The 25604-nt window shown below is 46.3% G+C and overlaps 1 protein-coding gene across 1 annotated transcript in view; it reads right to left on the reverse strand.

Moving 5' to 3' along the window:
- The window catches only part of LOC115124703 (anthrax toxin receptor 2-like), a 200576-nt gene that overhangs the window by 126252 nt on the left and 48720 nt on the right, over positions 1-25604 (reverse strand). Inside the window, exons 9-11 of the mRNA XM_065011349.1 lie at positions 24378-24447; positions 13283-13361; positions 10049-10144 (exon numbers count right to left, since the gene is read on the reverse strand). Coding sequence (XP_064867421.1) covers positions 10049-10144; positions 13283-13361; positions 24378-24447 — 245 coding nt within the window. The remainder of the gene's footprint in view (positions 1-10048; positions 10145-13282; positions 13362-24377; positions 24448-25604) is intronic.

The following is a 25604-nucleotide window of genomic DNA, read 5'->3' on the forward strand; positions in this document are numbered from 1 at the left end:
GCCAACTAGCCTACTTAGTCAACAACGCAGCCTCTGCCAGCTAGCCTACTTCAGCAGTACTGTATCATTTTAATCATTTTAGTCAATAAGATTCTTGCTACGTAAGCTTAACTCTCTGAACACTCGTGACGTGTAGTCCACTTGTCATTCCAATCTCCTTTGCATTAGCGTAGCCTCTTGTGTAGCCTGTCAACTATGTGTCTGTCTATCCCTGTTCTCTCCTCTCTGCACAGACCATACAAACGCTCCACACCGCGTGGCCGCGGCCACCCTAATCTGGTGGTCCCAGCGCGCACGACCCACGTGGAGTTCCAGGTCTCCGGTAGCCTCTGGAACTGCCGATCTGCGGCCAACAAGGCAGAGTTCATCTCCGCCTATGTCTCCCTCCAGTCCCTCGACTTCTTGGCACTGACGGAAACATGGATCACCACAGACAACACTGCTACTCCTACTGCTCTCTCTTCGTCTGCCCACGTGTTCTCGCACACCCCGAGAGCTTCTGGTCAGCGGGGTGGTGGCACCGGGATCCTCATCTCTCCCAAGTGGTCATTCTCTTTTCTCCCCTTACCCATCTGTCTATCGCCTCCTTTGAATTCCATGCTGTCACAGTTACCAGCCCTTTCAAGCTTAACATCCTTATCATTTATCGCCCTCCAGGTTCCCTCGGAGAGTTCATCAATGAGCTTGATGCCTTGATAAGCTCCTTTCCTGAGGACGGCTCACCTCTCACAGTTCTGGGCGACTTTAACCTCCCCACGCCTACCTTTGACTCATTCCTCTCTGCCTCCTTCTTTCCACTCCTCTCCTCTTTTGACCTCACCCTCTCACCTTCCCCCTACTCACAAGGCAGGAAATACGCTCGACCTCATCTTTACTAGATGCTGTTCTTCCACTAACCTCGTTGCAACTCCCCTCCAAGTCTCCGACCACTACCTTGTATCCTTTTCCCTCTCGCTCTCATCCAACACTTCCCACACTGCCCCTACTCGGATGGTATCGCGCCGTCCCAACCTTCGCTCTCTCTCCCCCGCTACTCTCTCCTCTTCCATCCTATCATCTCTTCCCTCTGCTCAAACCTTCTCCAACCTATCTCCTGATTCTGCCTCCTCAACCCTCCTCTCCTCCCTTTCTGCATCCTTTGACTCTCTATGTCCCCTATCCTCCAGGCCGGCTCGGTCCTCCCTCCCGCTCCGTGGCTCGACGACTCATTGCGAGCTCACAGAACAGGGCTCCGGGCAGCCGAGCGGAAATGGAGGAAAACTCGCCTCCCTGCGGACCTGACATCCTTTCACTCCCTCCTCTCTACATTTTCCTCTTCTCTCTCTGCTGCTAAAGCCACTTTCTACCACTCTAAATTCCAAGCATCTGCCTCTAACCCTAGGAAGCTCTTTGCAACCTTCTCCTCCCTCCTGAATCCTCCTCCCCCTCCCCCTCCTCCCTCTCTGCAGATGACTTCGTCAACCATTTTGAAAAGAAGGTCGACGACATCCGATCCTCGTTTGCTAAGTCAAACGACACCGCTGGTTCTGCTCACACTGCCCTACCCTGTGCTCTGACCTCTTTCTCCCCTCTCTCTCCAGATGAAATCTCGGGTCTTGTGACGGCCGGCCGCCCTACAACCTGCCCGCTTGACCCTATCCCCTCCCCTCTTCTCCAGACCATTTCCGAGACCTCCTCCCTTACCTCACCTCGCTCATCAACTCATCCCTGACCGCTGGCTACGTCCCTTCCGTCTTCAAGAGAGCGAGAGTTGCACCCCTTCTGAAAAAACCTACACTCGATCCCTCCGATGTCAACAACTACAGACCAGTATCCCTTCTTTCTTTTCTCTCCAAAACTCTTGAACGTGCCGTCCTTGGCCAGCTCTCCCGCTATCTCTCTCAGAATGACCTTCTTGATCCAAATCAGTCAGGTTTCAAGACTAGTCATTCAACTGAGACTGCTCTTCTCTGTATCACGGAGGCGCTCCGCACTGCTAAAGCTAACTCTCTCTCCTCTGCTCTCATCCTTCTAGACCTATCGGCTGCCTTCGATACTGTGAACCATCAGATCCTCCTCTCCACCCTCTCCGAGTTGGGCATCTCCGGCGCGGCCCACGCTTGGATTGCGTCCTACCTGACAGGTCGCTCCTACCAGGTGGCGTGGCGAGAATCCGTCTCCACACCACGTGCTCTCACCACTGGTGTCCCCCAGGGCTCTGTTCTAGGCCCTCTCCTATTCTCGCTATACACCAAGTCACTTGGCTCTGTCATAACCTCACATGGTCTCTCCTATCATTGCTATGCAGACGACACACAATTAATCTTCTCCTTTCCCCCTTCTGATGACCAGGTGGCGAATCGCATCTCTGCATGTCTGGCAGACATATCCGTGTGGATGACGGATCACCACCTCAAGCTGAACCTCGGCAAGACGGAGCTGCTCTTCCTCCCGGGAAGGACTGCCCGTTCCATGATCTCGCCATCACGGTTGACAACTCCATTGTGTCCTCCTCCCAGAGCGCTAAGAACCTTGGCGTGATCCTGGACAACACCCTGTCGTTCTCAACTAACATCAAGGCGGTGGCCCGTTCCTGTAGGTTCATGCTCTACAACATCCGCAGAGTACGACCCTGCCTCACACAGGAAGCGGCGCAGGTCCTAATCCAGGCACTTGTCATCTCCCGTCTGGATTACTGCAACTCGCTGTTGGCTGGGCTCCCTGCCTGTGCCATTAAACCCTACAACTCATCCAGAACGCCGCAGCCCGTCTGGTGTTCAACCTTCCCAAGTTCTCTCACGTCACCCCGCTCCTCCGCTCCCTCCACTGGCTTCCAGTTGAAGCTCGCATCCGCTACAAGACCATGGTGCTTGCCTACGGAGCTGTGAGGGGAACGGCACCTCAGTACCTCCAGGCTCTGATCAGGCCCTACACCCAAACAAGGGCACTGCGTTCATCCACCTCTGGCCTGCTCGCCTCCCTACCACTGAGGAAGTACAGTTCCCGCTCAGCCCAGTCAAAACTGTTCGCTGCTCTGGCCCCCCAATGGTGGAACAAACTCCCTCACGACGCCAGGACAGCGGAGTCAATCACCACCTTCCGGAGACACCTGAAACCCCACCTCTTTAAGGAATACCTAGGATAGGATAAAGTAATCCCTCTCACCCCCCCCTCCCCCTGAAAAGATTTAGATGCACTACTGTTCCACTGGAGGTCATAAGGTGAATGCACCAATTTGTAAGTCGCTCTGGATAAGAGCGTCTGCTAAATGACTTAAATGTGTTATGTTAAATGTTAGTTCATATCAGGGTGGGGTGTAGTTCATATCAGAGTGGGGTGTAGTTCTGTGTTCCTATAAACATTAATAAAGGATTAATTCACTTCCTGTATGACCTTGTGCCTGGCAGGGTTCCATGTGGGAAGGAGAGAGAGATTGTGTGTGTGTGTGTGTGTGTGTGTGTGTGTGTGTGTGTGTGTGTGTGTGCGTGCGTGCGTGCGTGCGTGCGTGTGTGTGCGCGTGTGAAACATGCAATAAGTATGTGTGTTCCCATGTGTGTATCTGAGTGTGTATGGGGCTCATCCTGCTGAAGCCCTGAAAGCCTTGAAACCCAGCTGAAACCTGGCAGACTGGCGGTTGAAATATTAACAACAAACACATGGCCTTCTCCTCCTCTCCTCCTCTCCTCCTCCTCCTCTCCTCCTCTCCCTCTGTCCCCAGGTCCCTGAAGGAGAGCCGCAGTAGATTCAGCACCAAGACAAACACAGCGCCGGCCAGACATGCTGCAGGGGCTTTACATTCTAATGCCTTTGTTGGTTTTCCAGAATATGCTTCCATGTCACCCTGGACGGGCTGCCAGTGTTCTCGTCTCAAACAGAGGTGAGGCATATTATTACTGGTAGTAATATGTATTATTTGGAGGCTTTGTGATGGCATTTTCCAGAATATGCTTCCATGTCACCCTGGACGGGCTGCCAGTGTTCTCGTCTCAAACAGAGGTGAGGCATATTATTACTGGTAGTAATATGTATTATTTGGAGGCTGTTGGTGATGGCATAATGGTATATTTACGTATTGGTGATGGCATAATGGTATATTTACGTATTGGTGATGGTATAATGGTATATTTACGTATTGGTGATGGTATAATGGTATATTTACGTATTGGTGATGGTATAATGGTATATTTACGTATTGGTGATGGTATAATGGTATATTTACGTATTGGTGATGGTATAATGGTATATTTACGTATTGGTGATGGTATAATGGTATATTTACGTATTGGTGATGGCATAATGGTATATTTACATATTGGTGATGGTATAATTTACGGGTATAATGGTATATTTACTTATTGGTGATGGCATAATTATATTTATATTGGTGATGGTATAATGGTATATTTAGGTATTGGTGATGTGATGGTATATTTACTTATTGGTGATATTGGTATATTTATTTACTTATTGGTGATGGTATAATGGTATATTTAGATATTGGTGATGGTATAATGGTATATTTAGGTATTGGTGATGGCATAATGGTATATTTACTTATTGGTGATGGTATAATGGTATATTTAGGTATTGGTGATGGTATAATGGTATATTTACATATTGGTGATGGTATAATGGTATATTTACTTATTGGTGATGGTATAATGGTGATGGTATAATGGTATATATTTATAATGGTATATGGTGATGGGTATAATGGTATATTTACGTATTGGTGATGGTATTGGTGATGGGTATATTTATGGTATATTTATTTACTTATTGGTGATGGTATAATGGTATATTTGGTGATGGTATAATGGTATATTTAGGTATTGGTGATGGTATAATGGTGATGGTATAATGGTATATTTATATGTCTGGTATGGTATAATGGTATATTTACATATTGGTGATGGTATAATGGTATATTTACTTATTGGTGATGGCATAATGGTATATTTAGGTATTGGTGATGGTATAATGGTATATTTAGGTATTGGTGATGGTATAATGGTATATTTACTTATTGGTGATGGCATAATGGTATATTTACTTATTGGTGATGGTATAATGGTATATTTACGTATGTCCGGAGAGGGGAACAGGCGCTTTTATCCAGAACCACTACAGTAGTGAATCATTTAACAGACTCTCTTATCCAGAGCCACTACAGTAGTGAATCATTTAGCAGACTCTCTCATCCAGAGCCACTACAGTAGTGAATCATTTAGCAGACTCTCTCATCCAGAGGCACTAGAGTAGTGAATCATTTAGCAGACTCTCTCATCCAGAGCCACTACAGTAGTGAATCATTTATCATACTCTCTCATCCAGAGACACTACAGTAGTGAATCATTTAAGAGACTCTCTCACCCAGAGCCACTACAGTAGTGAATCATTTAACAGACTCTCTCATCCAGAGCCACTACAGTAGTGAATCATTTAGCAGACTCTCTCATCCAGAGCCACTACAGTAGTGAATCATTTAGCAGACTCTCTCATCCAGAGGCACTAGAGTAGTGAATCATTTAGCAGACTCTCTCATCCAGAGCCACTACAGTAGTGAATCATTTATCATACTCTCTCATCCAGAGACACTACAGTAGTGAATCATTTAAGAGACTCTCTCACCCAGAGCCACTACAGTAGTGAATCATTTAACAGACTCTCTCATCCAGAGCCACTACAGTAGTGAATCATTTAGCAGACTCTCTCATCCAGAGCCACTACAGTAGTGAATCATTTAGCAGACTCTCTCATCCAGAGCCACTACAGTAGTGAATCATTTAGCAGACTCTCTCATCCAGAGGCACTAGAGTAGTGAATCATTTAGCAGACTCTCTCATCCAGAGCCACTACAGTAGTGAATCATTTATCATACTCTCTCATCCAGAGACACTACAGTAGTGAATCATTTAAGAGACTCTCTCACCCAGAGCCACTACAGTAGTGAATCATTTAACAGACTCTCTCATCCAGAGCCACTACAGTAGTGAATCATTTAGCAGACTCTCTCATCCAGAGCCACTACAGTAGTGAATCATTTAGCAGACTCTCTCATCCAGAGGCACTAGAGTAGTGAATCATTTAGCAGACTCTCTCATCCAGAGCCACTACAGTAGTGAATCATTTAGCATACTCTCTCATCCAGAGACACTACAGTAGTGAATCATTTAACAGACTCTCTCATCCAGAGCCACTACAGTAGTGAATCATTTAACAGACTCTCTTATCCAGAGCCACTACAGTAGTGAATCATTTAGCAGACTCTCTCATCCAGAGCCACTACAGTAGTGAATCATTTAGCAGACTCTCTCATCCAGAGCCACTACAGTAGTGAATCATTTAGCAGACTCTCTCATCCAGAGGCACTAGAGTAGTGAATCATTTAGCAGACTCTCTCATCCAGAGGCACTAGAGTAGTGAATCATTTAACAGACTCTCTCATCCAGAGCCACTACAGTAGTGAATCATTTAGCAGACTCTCTCATCCAGAGCCACTACAGTAGTGAATCATTTAGCAGACTCTCTCATCCAGAGGCACTAGAGTAGTGAATCATTTAGCAGACTCTCTCATCCAGAGCCACTACAGTAGTGAATCATTTATCATACTCTCTCATCCAGAGACACTACAGTAGTGAATCATTTAAGAGACTCTCTCACCCAGAGCCACTACAGTAGTGAATCATTTAACAGACTCTCTCATCCAGAGCCACTACAGTAGTGAATCATTTAGCAGACTCTCTCATCCAGAGCCACTACATTAGTGAATCATTTAGCAGACTCTCTCATCCAGAGGCACTAGAGTAGTGAATCATTTAGCAGACTCTCTCATCCAGAGCCACTACAGTAGTGAATCATTTAGCATACTCTCTCATCCAGAGACACTACAGTAGTGAATCATTTAACAGACTCTCTCATCCAGAGCCACTACAGTAGTGAATCATTTAACAGACTCTCTTATCCAGAGCCACTACAGTAGTGAATAATTTAGCAGACTCTCTCATCCAGAGCCACTACAGTAGTGAATCATTTAGCAGACTCTCTCATCCAGAGCCACTACAGTAGTGAATCATTTAGCAGACTCTCTCATCCAGAGGCACTAGAGTAGTGAATCATTTAGCAGACTCTCTCATCCAGAGCCACTACAGTAGTGAATCATTTAGCATACTCTCTCATCCAGAGACACTACAGTAGTGAATCATTTAACAGACTCTCTCATCCAGAGCCACTACAGTAGTGAATCATTTAACAGACTCTCTCATCCAGAGCCACTACAGTAGTGAATCATTTAACAGACTCTCTTATCCAGAGACACTACAGTAGTGAATCATTTAACAGACTCTCTTATCCAGAGCCACTACAGTAGTGAATCATTTAGCAGACTCTCTCATCCAGAGCCACTACAGTAGTGAATCATTTAGCAGACTCTCTCATCCAGAGGCACTAGAGTAGTGAATCATTTAGCAGACTCTCTCATCCAGAGCCACTACAGTAGTGAATCATTTAGCATACTCTCTCATCCAGAGACACTACAGTAGTGAATCATTTAACAGACTCTCTCATCCAGAGCCACTACAGTAGTGAATCATTTAACAGACTCTCTCATCCAGAGCCACTACAGTAGTGAATCATTTAACAGACTCTCTTATCCAGAGCCACTTACAGGAGCAGTTAGGGCTGTGTCTTTCTCAAGGGCACATCGACAGGTCGTACCAGTGACCTTTCAGTTACTGGACCAACGCTCTTAACCGCAAGGCGTTCTACAAGTCCTGAAACTATCACCTGGTCATTGTGGGCTTTAAATGGTTAAGTGGAGAGAGAGAGAGAGAGAGAGAGAGAGAGAGAGAGAGAGAGAGAGAGAGAGCGAGAGAGAGAGAAAGATGTGAAGTGGGTTCTGGAGGGGGCGTTGTCATGGTGATGATAAACCATTGAGAATCCATGAGCTTCCACGCAAACATACTGAAACTCCTTAGCTATATATCGTAAAGGATGAAAACACGACATTTGATATAAAAAAAAAAAGAAACACGAGAAGGAGAATAGAAAAATCTGACCACAAAAAAAAGAAAAGAAAAGAAAAGGAATGAAGTGAACTTTGCTTAGTGGAAGATCGGAATCCAGATATGGAATGTGGTACCGACCACATAGTTTAAAACATATATATCGCTATGGTTACTACTTCCGGTTCACTTCCTGTTTGAGGCTCTTCCTCTGGGGCGCTTTGCTGGCAGGCAGCAGGCAGGGCAGGGCGTATGAGGTCAAACAGAGAGGTGAAGAAAAGCTTAACAATGGAGCTGCCATCCTGCCAATGCCCACCACCTCATCTCAGCTGAGCTGTTGAACAATACCAGCCTGCCAATGCCCACCACCTCATCTCAGCTGAGCTGTTGAACAATGCACAGCTGTTCGTGACTGGCCTGTCTGTGGTGGTTGGGAGGGGAGGGGCTTTGGGTGGGAGAGAGAGAGCGAGAGAGAGAGAGAGAGAGAGAGAGAGAGAGAGAGAGAGAGAGGGAGAGAGAGAGCTGAGCTGTTGAACAATATACCAGCCTGCCAATGCCCACCACCTCATCTCAGCTGAGCTGTTGAACAATACCAGCCTGCCAATGCCCACCACCTCATCTCAGCTGAGCTCTTGAACAATGCACAGCTATTCGTTACTGGCCTGTCTGTGGTAGTTGGGAGGGGAGGGGCTTTGGGAGGGAGAGAGAGAGAGCGAGAGCGAGAGCGAGAGAGAGAGAGAGAGAGAGAGAGAGAGAGAGAGAGATGCTGCTGCTGGGGTACAGTTATGGTAATATATTTTCTCTCTGGGTTTGATTGTCTTTCGGGTTCGTGTTTACTCTGTCCTGTAACCTTTATTTATACAGTTTATGCTCATTGAGGTAAAATCTCTATTGCAACAGACTTTCAGTTAAGAGGGACATTCTGGTTCACAGGAAGGACATCTCTATTGCAACAGACTTCCAGTTAAGAGGGACATTCTGGTTCACAGGAAGGACATCTCTATTGCAACAGACTTTCAGTTAAGAGGGACATTCTGGTTCACAGGAAGGACATCTCTATTGCAACAGACTTCCAGTTAAGAGGGACATTCTGGTTCACAGGAAGGACATCTCTATTGCAACAGACTTCCAGTTAAGAGGGACATTCTGGTTCACAGGAAGGACATCTCTATTGCAACAGACTTTCAGTTAAGAGGGACATTCTGGTTCACAGGAAGGACACCTCTATTGCAACAGACTTCCAGTTAAGAGGGACATTCTGGTTCACAGGAAGGACATCTCTATTGCAACAGACTTCCAGTTAAGAGGGACATTCTGGTTCACAGGAAGGACATCTCTATTGCAACAGACTTCCAGTTAAGAGGGACATTCTGGTTCACAGGAAGGACATCTCTATTGCAACAGACTTCCAGTTAAGAGGGACATTCTGGTTCACAGGAAGGACATCTCTATTGCAACAGACTTCCAGTTAAGAGGGACATTCTGGTTCACAGGAAGGACATCTCTATTGCAACAGACTTCCAGTTAAGAGGGACATTCTGGTTCACAGGAAGGACATCTCTATTGCAACAGACTTCCAGTTAAGAGGGACATTCTGGTTCACAGGAAGGACATCTCTATTGCAACAGACTTCCAGTTAAGAGGGACATTCTGGTTCACAGGAAGGACATCTCTATTGCAACAGACTTCCAGTTAAGAGGGACATTCTGGTTCACAGGAAGGACACCTCTATTGCAACAGACTTCCAGTTAAGAGGGACATTCTGGTTCACAGGAAGGACACCTCTATTGCAACAGACTTCCAGTTAAGAGGGACATTCTGGTTCACAGGAAGGACATCTCTATTGCAACAGACTTCCAGTTAAGAGGGACATTCTGGTTCACAGGAAGGACACATTTAGAAGATCAGAATACACAAAGACAACATCCGTTTTCGTAGTGTCATCACAAAACATTTCCATAACGCTCTGCATTTTCAGTCCAGATTATCGCCATGGTTACTCAATCCAGGAACATATCTCTGCTTCGTGTTATTACCTACGCCATAAACAGTGTGGTAGGACTCACCACGGTGCAGCAGAGAGGCCAGAACCACCAAGCAGTTACCAACGCTGCCAGTAACAACAGCACCAGGAAGACGATGGCTACAGCGACGCCGTTCGACTGACAGAGAGACAATAATACACACGTTAGATACACACACACACACACACACACACACACACACACACACACACAACACACAAACACGTTAGACACACACAAACACGTTAGACACACACACACACACACACACACACACACACACACACACACACACACAAACACGTTAGACACACACAAACACGTTAGACACACACACACACACACACACACACACACGTTAGACACACGTTATACACACACACACACACACACACACACACACACACACACGTTAGACACACGTTATACACACACACACACACAAATACACAGACACACAAACATGTTAGACACACGTTATACACACAAACGTTAGACACACGTTATACACACACACACATGTTAGACACACACACAAACACACAAATACACACACACACACACACGTTAGACACATGTTAGACACACACACACGTTATACACACACACACACACACATGTTAGACACACACACACGTTATACACACACACACACACACATGTTAGACACACACACACGTTATACACACACACACACACATGTTACACACACACACGTTATACACACACACACGTTATACACACACACACACACACACACACGTTAGACACACGTTATACACACACACACGTTATACACACACACACACACACACACGTTAGACACACGTTATACACACACACACACACACACATGTTAGACACACACACACACACGTTAGACACACGTTATACACACACACACACGTTATACACACACACACACGTTAGACACACGTTATACACACACACACACGTTATACACACACACACACACACACACGTTAGACACACGTTATACACACACACACACACACACGTTAGACACACACACACGTTATACACACGTTATACACACACACACACGTTATACACACGTTATACACACACACACACACACACACACATTATACACATGTTATACACACACACACACGTTATACACACGTTATACACACTCACACACACACGTTATACACACGTTATACACACACACATGTTATACACACGTTATACACACACACACACACACACACACACACACACACACATTATATACACACACACACACACACACATTATACACACGTTATACACACACACACACGTTATACACACGTTACACACACACACACACACACGTTATACACACGTTATACACACGTTAGACACACACACACGTTATACACACGTTATACACACGTTACACACACGTTACACACACACACACACACACACACACACACGTTAGACACACACACACGTTATACACATGTTATACACACACACACACACACGTTATACACATGTTATACACACACACACACACACACACACACACGTTAGACACACACACACACGTTATACACACACACACACGTTATACACACGTTATACACACGTTAGACACACACACACGTTACACACACACACACACACACGTTAGACACACACACACGTTATACACATGTTATACACACACACACACACGTTATACACATGTTATACACACACACACACACGTTAGACACACACACACACGTTATACACACACACACACGTTAGACACACGTTATACACGCACACACATGTTATACACACACGTTATACACACACACACACACGTTAGACACACGTTATACACACACACACATGTTAGACACATGTTATACACACACACACACGTTATACACACACACACACACACACACACATTAGACACACGTTATACACACACACACATTAGACACACGTTATACACACACACACACATTAGACACACACACACATGTTATACACACACGTTATACACACACACACACACACACATTACACACACGTTACACACACACACACACATGTTAGACACATGTTATACACACACACACACACGTTATACACACACACACACACACACACATTAGACACACGTTATACACACACACACATGTTAGACACACGTTATACACACACACACATTATACACACACAGACACACACACACACACACGTTAGACACACGTTATACACACACACACACGTTATACACACACACACACGTTAGACACACGTTATACACACACACACATGTTATACACACACACACGTTAGACACACGTTATACACACACACACATGTTAGACACATGTTATACACACACACATGTTAGACACATGTTATACACACACACACGTTATACACACACACACATGTTATACACACACGTTATACACACACATACACACGTTAGACACACGTTATACACACACACACACGTTAGACACACGTTAGACACACACACACACACACGTTAGACACACGTTATACACACACACACATGTTAGACACACACACACGTTATACACACACACACACACGTTATACACACACACACACATTAGACACACGTTATACACACACACACATGTTATACACACACGTTATACACACACACATGTTAGACACATGTTATACACACACACACATGTTAGACACATGTTATACACACACACACGTTATACACACACACACATTAGACACACGTTATACACACACACACATGTTAGACACACGTTATACACACACACATGTTATACACACACGTTATACACACACACACACACGTTAGACACACGTTATACACACACACACACATGTTAGACACATGTTACACACACACACACACATGTTAGACACATGTTATTCACACACACACACGTTATACACACACACACACACACACACACACACATTAGACACATGTTATACACACACACACATGTTAGACACACGTTATACACACACACACACACACACACACACACACACACACATTAGACACATGTTATACACACACACACACGTTAGACACATGTTATACACACACACACATGTTAGACACATACACACAGTACAACAGTAGATAAACACACAAACATTAAACGTTTTAAAGAACGAGTGGATATAGATAGTAGATGCAGACCGTTTTAGACGTTGTACAAAAGGTAAATGCATTTAAATACTGTAGACAGAAAAAATAATAAAGATTGTTAAAAGCATAAAAGAAGGTAAACTCACACATGTTGAGGCGTGGATGGTGAAGGCACTAGAGATGAAGGATTTCCCGTGGTTCAGACTGATCAGCACATCCATCGACCTGGAAACACACACAACGTTAACCCCATCGACCTGGAAACACACAACGTTAACCCCATCGACCTAGAAACACACAACGTTAACCCCATCGACCTAGAACCACACAACGTTAACCCCATCGACCTGGAACCACACAACGTTAACCCCATCGACCTAGAAACACACAACGTTAACCCCATCGACCTGGAAACACACAACGTTAACCCCATCGACCTAGAAACACACAACGTTAACCCCATCGACCTGGAAACACACAACGTTAACCCCATCGACCAAGAAACACACAACGTTAACCCCATCGACCTGGAAACACACAACGTTAACCCCATCGACCTAGAAACACACAACGTTAACCCCATCGACCTAGAAACACACAACGTTAACCCCATCGACCTGGAAACACACAACGTTAACCCCATCGACCTAGAAACACACAACGTTAACCCCATCGACCTGGAAACACACAACGTTAACCCCATCGACCTAGAAACACACAACGTTAACCCCATCGACCTAGAAACACACAACGTTAACCCCATCGACCTAGAAACACACAACGTTAACCCCATCGACCTAGAACCACACAACGTTAACCCCATCGACCTGGAAACACACAACGTTAACCCCATCGACCTGGAAACACACAACGTTAACGCTACAAAAAGACTGGTCAAAGCTGCCGTTTGGCTGGGCCCTGGTCAGATGAAGTGCACTATATAGGGGATAAGCTGCCGATTGGCTGGGCCCTGATCAGATGAAGTGCACTATATAGGGGATAAAGCTGCCGATTGGCTGGGCCCTGATCAGATGAAGTGCACTATATAGGAGATAAGGTGCCGATTGACTGGGCCCTGGTCAAATGAAGTGCACTATATAGGGGATAAGCTGCCGATTGGCTGGGTCCTGGTCAAATGAAGTGTACTATATAGGGGATAAAGCTGCCGATTGGCTGGGCCCTGGTCAGATGAAGTGTACTATATAGGGGATAAGCTGCAGATTGGCTGGGCCCAGATCAAATGAAGTGTACTATATAGGGGATAAGCTGCCGATTGGCTGGGTCCTGTTCAAATGAAGTGTACTATATAGGGGATAAAACTGCCGATTGGCTGGGCCCAGATCAGATGAAGTACACTATATAGGAGATAAGCTGCCGATTGACTAACAAGAGGTGGAGGCCAAAACGAGGCCAAAACGGTGCAATTAAAAGCCTAATGATGAACGGCAGAGCTATTTCCATATGTCTATTACACCACGTCCCATTAACCATTATCTTTAATGAGAACCCAGGAGCAGGAAACGGAACCAAACGCCTGAAATCACCCCCCCGCCACAACCCCCCCGCCACCACCCCCACACAAAAAAGAAGAAATATGTAAAACACTGTCAATTGGCTGGTTGGAGTGTTCGCCTGGCTGTGTGTGTGTGTGTGTGTGTGTGTGTGTGTGTGTGTGTGTGTGTGTGTGTGTGTGTGTGTGTGTGTGTGTGTGTGTGTGTGTGTGTGTGTGTGTGTGTGTGTGTGTGTGTGTGTGTGTGGAAGATAAAGGTGTGTGTGGAGGATGAAAGTGTGTGTGGGAGTGGAAGGTGTGTGTGTGTGTTGTGGATTTAGCCCTGGGCTCTGCCTTTGACCATCTGTCCTCCTGTAACTCCAACAGATGACAGATGAGCGGTCACCTGACTGTCTATCCTCCTGTAACTCCAACAGATGAGCGGTCACCTGACTGTCTATCCTCCTGTAACTCCAACAGATGAGCGGTCACCTGACCGTCTATCCTCCTGTAACTCCAACAGATGAGCGGTCACCTGACCATCTATCCTCCTGTAACTCCAACAGATGAGCGGTCACCTGACCATCTATCCTCCTGTAACTCCAACAGATGAGCGGTCACCTGACCATCTATCCTCCTGTAACTCCAACAGATGAGCGGTCACCTGACCATCTATCCTCCTGTAACTCCAACAGATGAGCGGTCACCTGACAATCTATCCTCCTGTAACTGGCTTCCAGTTTAAGTGTGCAGTGTGTCAAGAAGCAGTGTGGCTTGGCAAGGTCGTGTTTCGGAGGACGCACGACTCACGACCTTCGCCTCTCCCGAGTCCGTACGGGAGTTGCAGCGATGGGACAAGACTGTAACTACCAATTGGATACCACGAAAAAGGGTGAATACCTAAACAATTTATGTCCATTTAAAAATGAGTACGCCACAAAATGTTGTTTCTGTCCACTTGGCTTTTACTGGTATTGTGGAAATCATTAAGGAGGGGCTGTGTCTGTGACTTGGCGTTGACTGGTATTGTGGAACACATTATTCCCTCTCAGGAGACTGAAAAGATTTGGCATGGGTCCTCAGATCCTCAAAAGATTATACAGCCGCACCATCGAGATCATCCTGACTGGTTGCATCACTGCCTGGTATGGCAACTGCTCGGCCTCCGACCGCAAGGCACTACAGAGGGTAGTGCGAACGGCCCAGTACATCACTGGGGCCAAGCTTCCTGCCATCCAGGACCTCTATACCAGGCAGTGTCAGAGGAAGGACCTACAAATTGTCAAAGACTACAGCCATAGACTATTCTCTCTGCTAACACACGGCTAGCAGTACCGGAGCGCCAGAGTCCAGGTCCAAGAGGCTTCTAAACAGCTTCTACCCCCAAGCCATAAGACACCTGAACATCTAATCAAATGGCTACCCAGACTACTAGCATCTCCCTCTCTTTTACTCACCTGCTACTCTCTGTTGTTATCAGCTCTGCGTAGTCACTTTAATGTACATGTACATGCTACCTCAAATCATTTATTTGATTTATTTGTTACGTTATTTTACCAGGTAAGATGACTGAGAACACGTTCTCATTTGCAGCAACGACCTGGGGAATAGTTACAGGGGAGAGGAGGGGGATGAATGAGAACATTGTAAACTGGGGATTATTAGCTGACCGTGTTGGTTTGAGGGCCAGATTAGGAATTTAGTCAGGACACCAGGGTTAACACCCCTACTCTTACGATAAGTGCCATGGGATCTTTAATGACCTCAGAGAGTCAGGACACCGGGGTTAACAGCCCTACTCTTACGATAAGTACCATGGGATCTTTAATGACCTCAGAGAGTCAGGACACGCGTTTAACATCCCATCCGAAAGACGACACCCTACACAGCATTTCACTGTCAGGTCAACACCTGTTGTATTCAGCATTTCACTGTGAGGTCTACTACACCTGTTGTATTCAGCATTTCACTGTCAGGTCTACTACACCTGTTGTATTCAGCATTTCACTGTCAGGTCAACACCTGTTGTATTCGGCGTTTCACTGTCAGGTCTACTACACCTGTTGTATTCGGCATTTCATTGTCAGGTCTACTACACCTGTTGTATTCAGCATTTCACTATAAGGTCTACTACACCTGTTGTATTCGTCATTTCATTGTCAGGTCTACTACACCTGTTGTATTCGGCATTTCATTGTCAGGTCTACTATACCTGTTGTGTTCGGCGCATGTTTCTAATAGAATTTGATTTGATTAAGGAGGGGCTGTGTCTGTGACACGTCCTTCTGCAGAGTGACGTTTCCACAACCTAGTGACAGGCCTCCTCGCAATATGTTTAACCCTGAATAATTCACCCTCCTAAATTTCCCCCCGTCTTTAAGGAAATGTTGGAAAGCCATTAGTGGCTCCGATGTCAGCTGGTCCAGCTGTATCGCATCACTAGTGCTTAGCGTCACGTCGAACGACGAGGCACGTCGAACGACGAGGCACGTCGAACGACGAGGCGCTCCGACAGAAGCCGCTCGACAAGGAGCCCACTAGAGTGGAGAGAGGAAGACAAGTTTCCACATCCCAGTTCAGAGATCTCCAATGACCCGGGTTCAAATACTAGTTGAAATCTTTCAAATACTTTGAGTGTTTACTTTAACCTGCCTGGAGTGCCAGATGGCCGGGGTTTACCATTTTCGGACGTTTCTATTGGTCCATTAAGACAGGCAGGCTAAATCAAGCCCAGAAAAATACTGATTTCCCAGGTCTTTCTCTGCATTTCAGAAGAGGTCTGACATGTCAGCCATGTTTCCCTGTGTCAGTTTCTACAGGGTGTAGACATAACCCCAACTCAACCCTCTCATCTCCCATCTCTTCAGATATAACCTCAACTCAACCCTCTCATCTCCCATCTATACAGACATAACCCCAACTCAACCCTCTCATCTCCCATCTATACAGACATAACCCCAACTCAACACTCTCATCTCCCATCTATACAGACATAACCCCAACTCAACCCTCTCATCTCCCATCTATACAGATATAACCCCAACTCAACCCTCTCACCTCCCATCTATACAGACATAACCCCAACTCAACCCTCTCATCTCCCATCTATACAGATATAACCCCAACTCAACCCTCTCATCTCCCATCTATACAGATATAACCTCAACTCAACCCTCTCATCTCCCATCTATGCAGTTTGACATGTGAAAATCGTGTTTTCACATGCTAACACCACCTTTCACACGTTAAACACCACCTTTCACATGTTAACACCACCTTTCACATGTTAACACCACCTTTCACACGTTAAACACCACCTTTCACATGTTAACACCACCTTTCACATGCTAACACCACCTTTCACATGTTAACACCACCTTTCACATGTTAAACACCACCTTTCACATGTTAACACCACCTTTCACATGTTAACACCACCTTTCACATGTTAACACCACCGTTCACATGCTAAACACCACCTTTCACATGCTAACACCACCTTTCACATGCTAAACACCACCTTTCACATGTTAACACCACCTTTCACATGCTAAACACCACCTTTCACATGTTAACACCACCTTTCACATGCTAAACACCACCTTTCACATGCTAAACACCACTTTTCACATGTTAACACCACCTTTCACATGTTAACACCACCTTTCACATGTTAAACACCACCTTTCACATGTTAAACACCACCTTTCACATGTTAACACCACCTTTCACATGCTAACACCACCTTTCACATGTTAACACCACCGTTCACATGTTAACACCACCTTTCACATGCTAAACACCACCTTTCACATGCTAACACCACCTTTCACATGTTAACACCACCTTTATGTTAACACCACCTTTCACATGTTAACACCACCTTTCACATGTTAACACCACCTTTCACATGCTAACACCACCTTTCACATGTTAAACACCACCTTTCACATGTTAAACACCACCTTTCACATGTTAAACACCACCTTTCACATGTTAAACACCACCTTCCACGTTAAACACCACCTTTCACATGCTAACACCACCTTTCACATGCTAACACCACCTTTCACATGTTAAACACCACCTTTCACATGTTAACACCACCTTTCGCGGATTTTGATCGGGTACGTCAATAGACTATTTAAAGAAAGTTACTAAAACACACATGTTAAATATTAGAATATGACATGTGAAATATTAGAATACGACATGTGAAATATTAGAATACGACATGTGAAATATTAGAATATGGCATGTGAAATATTAGAAAACCACATGTGAAATATTACAATATGACATGTGAAATATTAGAAAACCACATGTGAAATAATAGAAAACCACATGTGAAATATTAGAAAACGACATGTGAAATAATAGAATACGACATGTGAAATATTAGAATATGGCATGTGAAATATTAGAAAACCACATGTGAAATATTAGAAAACCACATGTGAAATATTAGAATATGGCATGTGAAATATTAGAAAACCACATGTGAAATATTAGAATATGACATGTGAAATATTAGAAAACCACATGTGAAATATTAGAATATGACATGTGAAATATTAGAATATGGCATGTGAAATATTAGGAAACCACATGTGAAATATTAGAAAACCACATGTCTGAGTCATGTAAAATCCATTTGAAACGTGTCTAATCATCATATTTGTTGATGTTTTTATTTTGTTGTTAAAGGGGTCACAGCATCTGAAGAAACACGAAAAGACGGGAGAGACAGAAGGATATATTATATATATAATATATTAATGTCTTTATTGACCTGTTTTTGGGGGGTTTTTATAGAACAGAAACTATGATCCTGTTATTTCTCCTAGTTTCCTCTGAACCATCAAACCAGTCAAATATCTGGATCGCCACTAATGACTTTGCTGTGCATATTACTTGGTGCATAACAACCAGCATGTTGTTGTATTGATGAAAGGTATTGGTGGGGGGTAGTGGGTGGGGGGGGGCTAATGGGGTGATATGGTGGAGAGGTGGAGGAACCGATGCCCTCGTTCCAGGCCTGAAACATGCCAATGCACTTACAGTACATACATAACATTACACACACTGTAGACACTGTAGACCAAAACCAAAGAACACAAAGAGATCTATAGGGGCTACATTACACACGCTGTAGACCAAAACCAGAGAACACAAAGAGATCTATAGGGGCTACATTACACACACTGTAGACCAAAACCAGAGAACACAAAGAGATCTATAGGGGCTACATTACACAGGCTGTAGACCAAAACCAGAGAACACAATACAGTGCCACTGACACGGCCTGCAACGAAAACATGCGGCCTCTGCTTCACTGCAGCCGAGGTGAGTAAGACATTTAAACGTGTTAACCCTCGCAAGGCTGCAGGCCCAGACGGCATCCCCAGCCGCGCCCTCAGAGCATGCGCAGACCAGCTGGCCGGTGTGTTTACGGACATATTCAATCAATCCCTATACCAGTCTGCTGTTCCCACATGCTTCAAGAGGGCCACCATTGTTCCTGTTCCCAAGAAAGCTAAGGTAACTGAGCTAAACGACTACCGCCCCGTAGCACTCACTTCCGTCATCATGAAGTGCTTTGAGAGACTAGTCAAGGACCATATCACCTCCACCCTACCTGACACCCTAGACCCACTCCAATTTGCTTACCGCCCAAATAGGTCCACAGACGATGCAATCTCAACCACACTGCACACTGCCCTAACCCACCTGGACAAGAGGAATACCTATGTGAGAATGCTGTTCATCGACTACAGCTCGGCATTCAACACCATAGTACCCTCCAAGCTCGTCATCAAGCTCGAGACCCTGGGTCTCGACCCCGCCCTGTGCAACTGGGTACTGGACTTCCTGACGGGCCGCCCCCAGGTGGTGAGGGTAGGCAACAACATCTCCTCCCCGCTGATCCTCAACACGGGGCCCCACAAGGGTGCGTTCTGAGCCCTCTCCTGTACTCCCTGTTCACCCACGACTGCGTGGCCACGCACGCCTCCAACTCAATCATCAAGTTTGCGGACGACACAACAGTGGTAGGCTTGATTACCAACAACGACGAGACGGCCTACAGGGAGGAGGTGAGGGCCCTCGGAGTGTGGTGTCAGGAAAATAACCTCACACTCAACGTCAACAAAACTAAGGAGATGATTGTGGACTTCAGGAAACAGCAGAGGGAACACCCCCCTATCCACATCGATGGAACAGTAATGGAGAGGGTAGCAAGTTTTAAGTTCCTCGGCATACACATCACAGACAAACTGAATTGGTCCACTCACACTGACAGCATCGTGAAGAAGGCGCAGCAGCGCCTCTTCAACCTCAGGAGGCTGAAGAAATTCGGCTTGTCACCAAAAGCACTCACAAACTTCTACAGATGCACAATCGAGAGCATCCTGGCGGGCTGTATCACCGCCTGGTATGGCAACTGCTCCGCCCTCAACCGTAAGGCTCTCCAGAGGGTAGTGAGGTCTGCACAACGCATCACCGGGGGCAAACTACCTGCCCTCCAGGACACCTACACCACCCGATGTTACAGGAAGGCCATAAAGATCATCAAGGACATCAACCACCCGAACCACTGCCTGTTCACCCCGCTATCATCCAGAAGGCGAGGTCAGTACAGGTGCATCAAAGCTGGGACCGAGAGACTGAAAAACAGCTTCTATCTCAAGGCCATCAGACTGTTAAACAGCCACCACTAACATTGAGTGGCTGCTGCCAACACACTGTCATTGACACTGACCCAACTCCAGCCACTTTAATAATGGGAATTGATGGGAAATTATGTAAATACATCACTAGCCACTTTAAACAATGCTACCTTATATAATGTTACTTACCCTACATTATTCATCTCATATGCATACGTATATACTGTACTCTAGATCATCGACTGCATCCTTATGTCACTAGCCACTTTAACTATGCCACTTTGTTTACTTTGTCTACATACTCATCTCATATGTATATACTGTACTCGATACCATCTACTGTATGCTGCTCTGTACCATCACTCATTCATATATCCTTATGTACATATTCCTTATCCCCTTACACTGTGTATAAGACAGTAGTTTTGGAATTGTTAGTTAGATTACTTGTTGGTTATCACTGCATTGTCGGAACTAGAAGCACAAGCATTTCGCTACTCTCGCATTAACATCTGCTAACCATGTGTATGTGACAAATAAAATTGGATTTGATTTGATCTATAGGGGCTACATTACACACGCTGTAGACCAAAACCAGAGAACACAAAGAGATCTATAGGGGCTACATTACACACACTGTAGACCAAAACCAGAGAACACAAAGAGATCTATAGGGGCTACATTACACACACTGTAGACCAAAACCAGAGAACACAAAGAGATCTATAGGGGCTACATTACACAGGCACTGTAGGCCAAAACCAGAGAACACAAAGAGATCTATACTCTGTAGTCATTCTTCAACTGTTTACCAGCTACCCCCTGTTTAACCCCCCCCCCCCTGCTATCGTTCTAACAAGCCGATCGCCCCCTGCTATCGTTCTAACAAGCCGATCGCCCCCCTGCTATCGTTCTAACAAGCCGATCACCCCCCTGCTATCGTTCTAACAAGCCGATCACCCCCCTGCTATCGTTCTAACAAGCCGATCACCCCCCTGCTATCGTTCTAACAAGCCGATCGCCCCCCGATCGCCCCCACGGCTAGCTTCGACTCAACACTGACATTGGTGCTTCTGAAGCGGAGGCAAACAGATGGACGGAGTCGGAGACAGAACCTTCAGATGTTCCATGATTCCCATGATGCAGTGGGTCAGGAGGGGGGGGGGGCAGGGATGGGCAGGAAAGGGGATTGTCACAGTAGCACGGTGAATTATTTAAATGGAGAGAGTGTGGAGAAGGGAATCGATGCATCTGTCGCACGTCTCTTTAAAGCCCCCTAACCAGATGTGTTTACCCACTACCCGGCCAACCCCGGCCAACCCGGCCAACCCCGGCCAACCCCGGCCAACCCCGGTCCGCTGTACCACGTCTAGCAGGTCTACCTACTTAATGGGTCACCGTGGCCATGCCAACAGTTCATTAAGCAAGACTCTTCAGATGACAGGAGCAGGAGAAGTTCAGGTTCTGTCAGATGTTCACAAAGAGTTTCAGAGTAGGAACGCCGATATAGGATCTCCTCCTAGAGGCAGGGAGCCTAGTGGTTAGAGGCAGGGAGCCTAGTGGTTAGAGGCAGGGAGCCTAGTGGTTAGAGGCAGGGAGCCTAGTGGTTAGAGGCAGGGAGCCTAGTGGTTAGAGGCAGGGAGCCTAGTGGTTAGAGGCAGGGAGCCTAGTGGTTAGAGGCAGGGAGCCTAGTGGTTAGAGGCAGGTAGCCTAGTGGTTAGAGGCAGGTAGCCTAGTGGTTAGAGGAGGCAGGGAGCCTAGTGGTTAGAGGCAGGGAGCCTAGTGGTTAGAGGCAGGGAGCCTAGTGGTTAGAGGCAGGGAGCCTAGTGGTTAGAGGCAGGGAGCCTAGTGGTTAGAGGCAGGAAGCCTAGTGGTTAGAGGCAGGGAGCCTAGTGGTTAGAGGCAGGTAGCCTAGTGGTTAGAGGCAGGGAGCCTAGTGGTTAGAGGCAGGGAGCCTAGTGGTTAAAGGCAGGTAGCCTAGTGGTTAGAGGCAGGTAGCCTAGTGGTTAGTGGCAGGGAGCCTAGTGGTTAGAGGCAGGGAGCCTAGTGGTTAGAGGCAGGTAGCCTAGTGGTTAGAGGCAGGTAGCCTAGTGGTTAGAGGCAGGGAGCCTAGTGGTTAGAGGCAGGGAGCCTAGTGGTTAGTGGCAGGGAGCCTAGTGGTTAGAGGCAGGGAGCCTAGTGGTTAGAGGCAGGGAGCCTAGTGGTTAGTGGCAGGGAGCCTAGTGGTTAGAGGCAGGGAGCCTAGTGGTTAGTGGCAGGGAGCCTAGTGGTTAGAGGCAGGGAGCCTAGTGGTTAGAGGCAGGGAGCCTAGTGGTTAGAGGCAGGGAGCCTAGTGGTTAGTGGCAGGGAGCCTAGTGGTTAGAGGCAGGGCACCTAGTGGTTAGAGGCAGGGAGCCTAGTGGTTAGAGGCAGGGAGCCTAGTGGTTAGAGCGTTGGGCCAGTAACCGAAAGGTTGTTCGATTGAATCCCCCGAGCTGACAAGGTAAAAAAAATCTGTCGTTCTGCCCCTGAACAAGGCAGTTAACCCCACTGTTCCTAGGCCGTCATTGAAAATAAGAATTTGTTTCTTGACTGATTTGCTGAGTTAAAAATACAAATTAAACGATGAAACAGGTAAAACTGTTCTGAGATTAGTGTGGACCCTGGTCCAGTGTACTCTATAATTAAGGTCTACATTGAAAATTGAATACCACGGGACAATAGTGCAACACACATTATCACTGGCAGTTCGGATTATAATCTGAGTGGATGATTGGAGATGGTGTTACCGTGGAGATTTTGGAGAAGATCGACTCGCTATAAAGCAAATTATCTTTCTGAGTTTTGATTCTTGCGATAACTTCAGGAGCAAATCGTTTTCCAACTGCTACTTGTAATCGTACTATATATATTTTTGTAGATTGGATTAGAGAGAGCGTCAGTATCAGGGGTTGTCGTTGCTGATGATTAAACCCATGAGAGAGGAACATTATATGTTAGCTTTGCCGTACCCCACCACACACACACACACACACACACACACACACACACACACACACACACACACACACACTTTATAGAAACACCTTCCCATTGGCTACTCACTGTCCGACCTCATACAGCACCGGCGCAGGACACAGGAGATAATCGTTCTGCACAACGCTTGGCTTCCTGTCTGGAAAAGAGAATTGAATGAGCCCCCTTGTACACTACCTGACACACACACACACACACACACACACACACACACACACACACACACACACACACACACACACACACACACACACACACACACACACACACACACAGAGACAGGACCCATTTTAAAAGATTTATAAAAGGCAGACATTTGTCATCAGGAAAAAAGGGGATGAGAGGGGTAGAGGAGAGGAGAGAGGAGTAGAGGGGATGAGAGGGGATGAGAGGGGTAGAGGAGAGGAGAGAGGGGATGAGAGGGGTAGAGGAGAGGAGAGAGGAGTAGAGGGGATGAGAGGGGATGAGAGGGGTAGAGGAGAGGAGAGAGGAGTAGAGAGGAGTAGAGGGGATGAGAGGGGATGAGAGGGGTAGAGGAGAGGAGAGAGGGGATGAGAGGGGTAGAGGAAAGGAGAGAGGAGTGGAGAGTAGTAGAGGGGATGAGAGGGGTAGAGGAGAGGAGTAGAGGGGATGAGAGGGGTAGAGGAAAGGAGAGAGGAGTAGAGGGGATGAGAGGGGTAGAGGAGAGGAGAGAGGAGTAGATAGGAGTAGAGGGGATGAGAGGGGATGAGAGGGGTAGAGAGGAATAGAGAGGAGTAAAGGGGATGAGAGGGGTAGAAGAAAGGAGAGAGGAGTAGAGAGGAGTAGAGGGGATGAGAGAGGTAGAGGAAAGGAGAGAGGAGTGGAGAGGAGTAGAGGGGATGAGAGGGGATGAGAGGGGTAGAGGAGAGGAGAGAGGAGTAGAGAGGATGAGAGGGGATGAGAGGGGTAGAGGAAAGGAGAGGAGTAGAGGGGATGAGAGGGGATGAGAGGGGTAGAGGAAAGGAGAGAGGAGTAGAGAGGAGTAGAGAGCAGTAGAGGGGATGAGAGGGGTAGAGGAAAGGAGAGAGGAGTAGAGAGGAGTAGAGGGGATGAGAGGGGTAGAGGAAAGGAGAGAGGAGTAGAGAGGAGTAGAGGGGATGAGAGGGGATGAGAGGGGTAGAGGAGAGGAGTAGAGGGGATGAGAGGGGTAGAGGAAAGGAGAGAGGAGTAGAGGGGATGAGAGGGGTAGAGGAGAGGAGAGAGGAGTAGATAGGAGTAGAGGGGATGAGAGGGGATGAGAGGGGTAGAGAGGAATAGAGAGGAGTAAAGGGGATG

Source organism: Oncorhynchus nerka, linkage group LG27 (assembly GCF_034236695.1).
Source record: "Oncorhynchus nerka isolate Pitt River linkage group LG27, Oner_Uvic_2.0, whole genome shotgun sequence".
Classification (NCBI taxonomy): Eukaryota; Metazoa; Chordata; class Actinopteri; order Salmoniformes; family Salmonidae; genus Oncorhynchus; species Oncorhynchus nerka.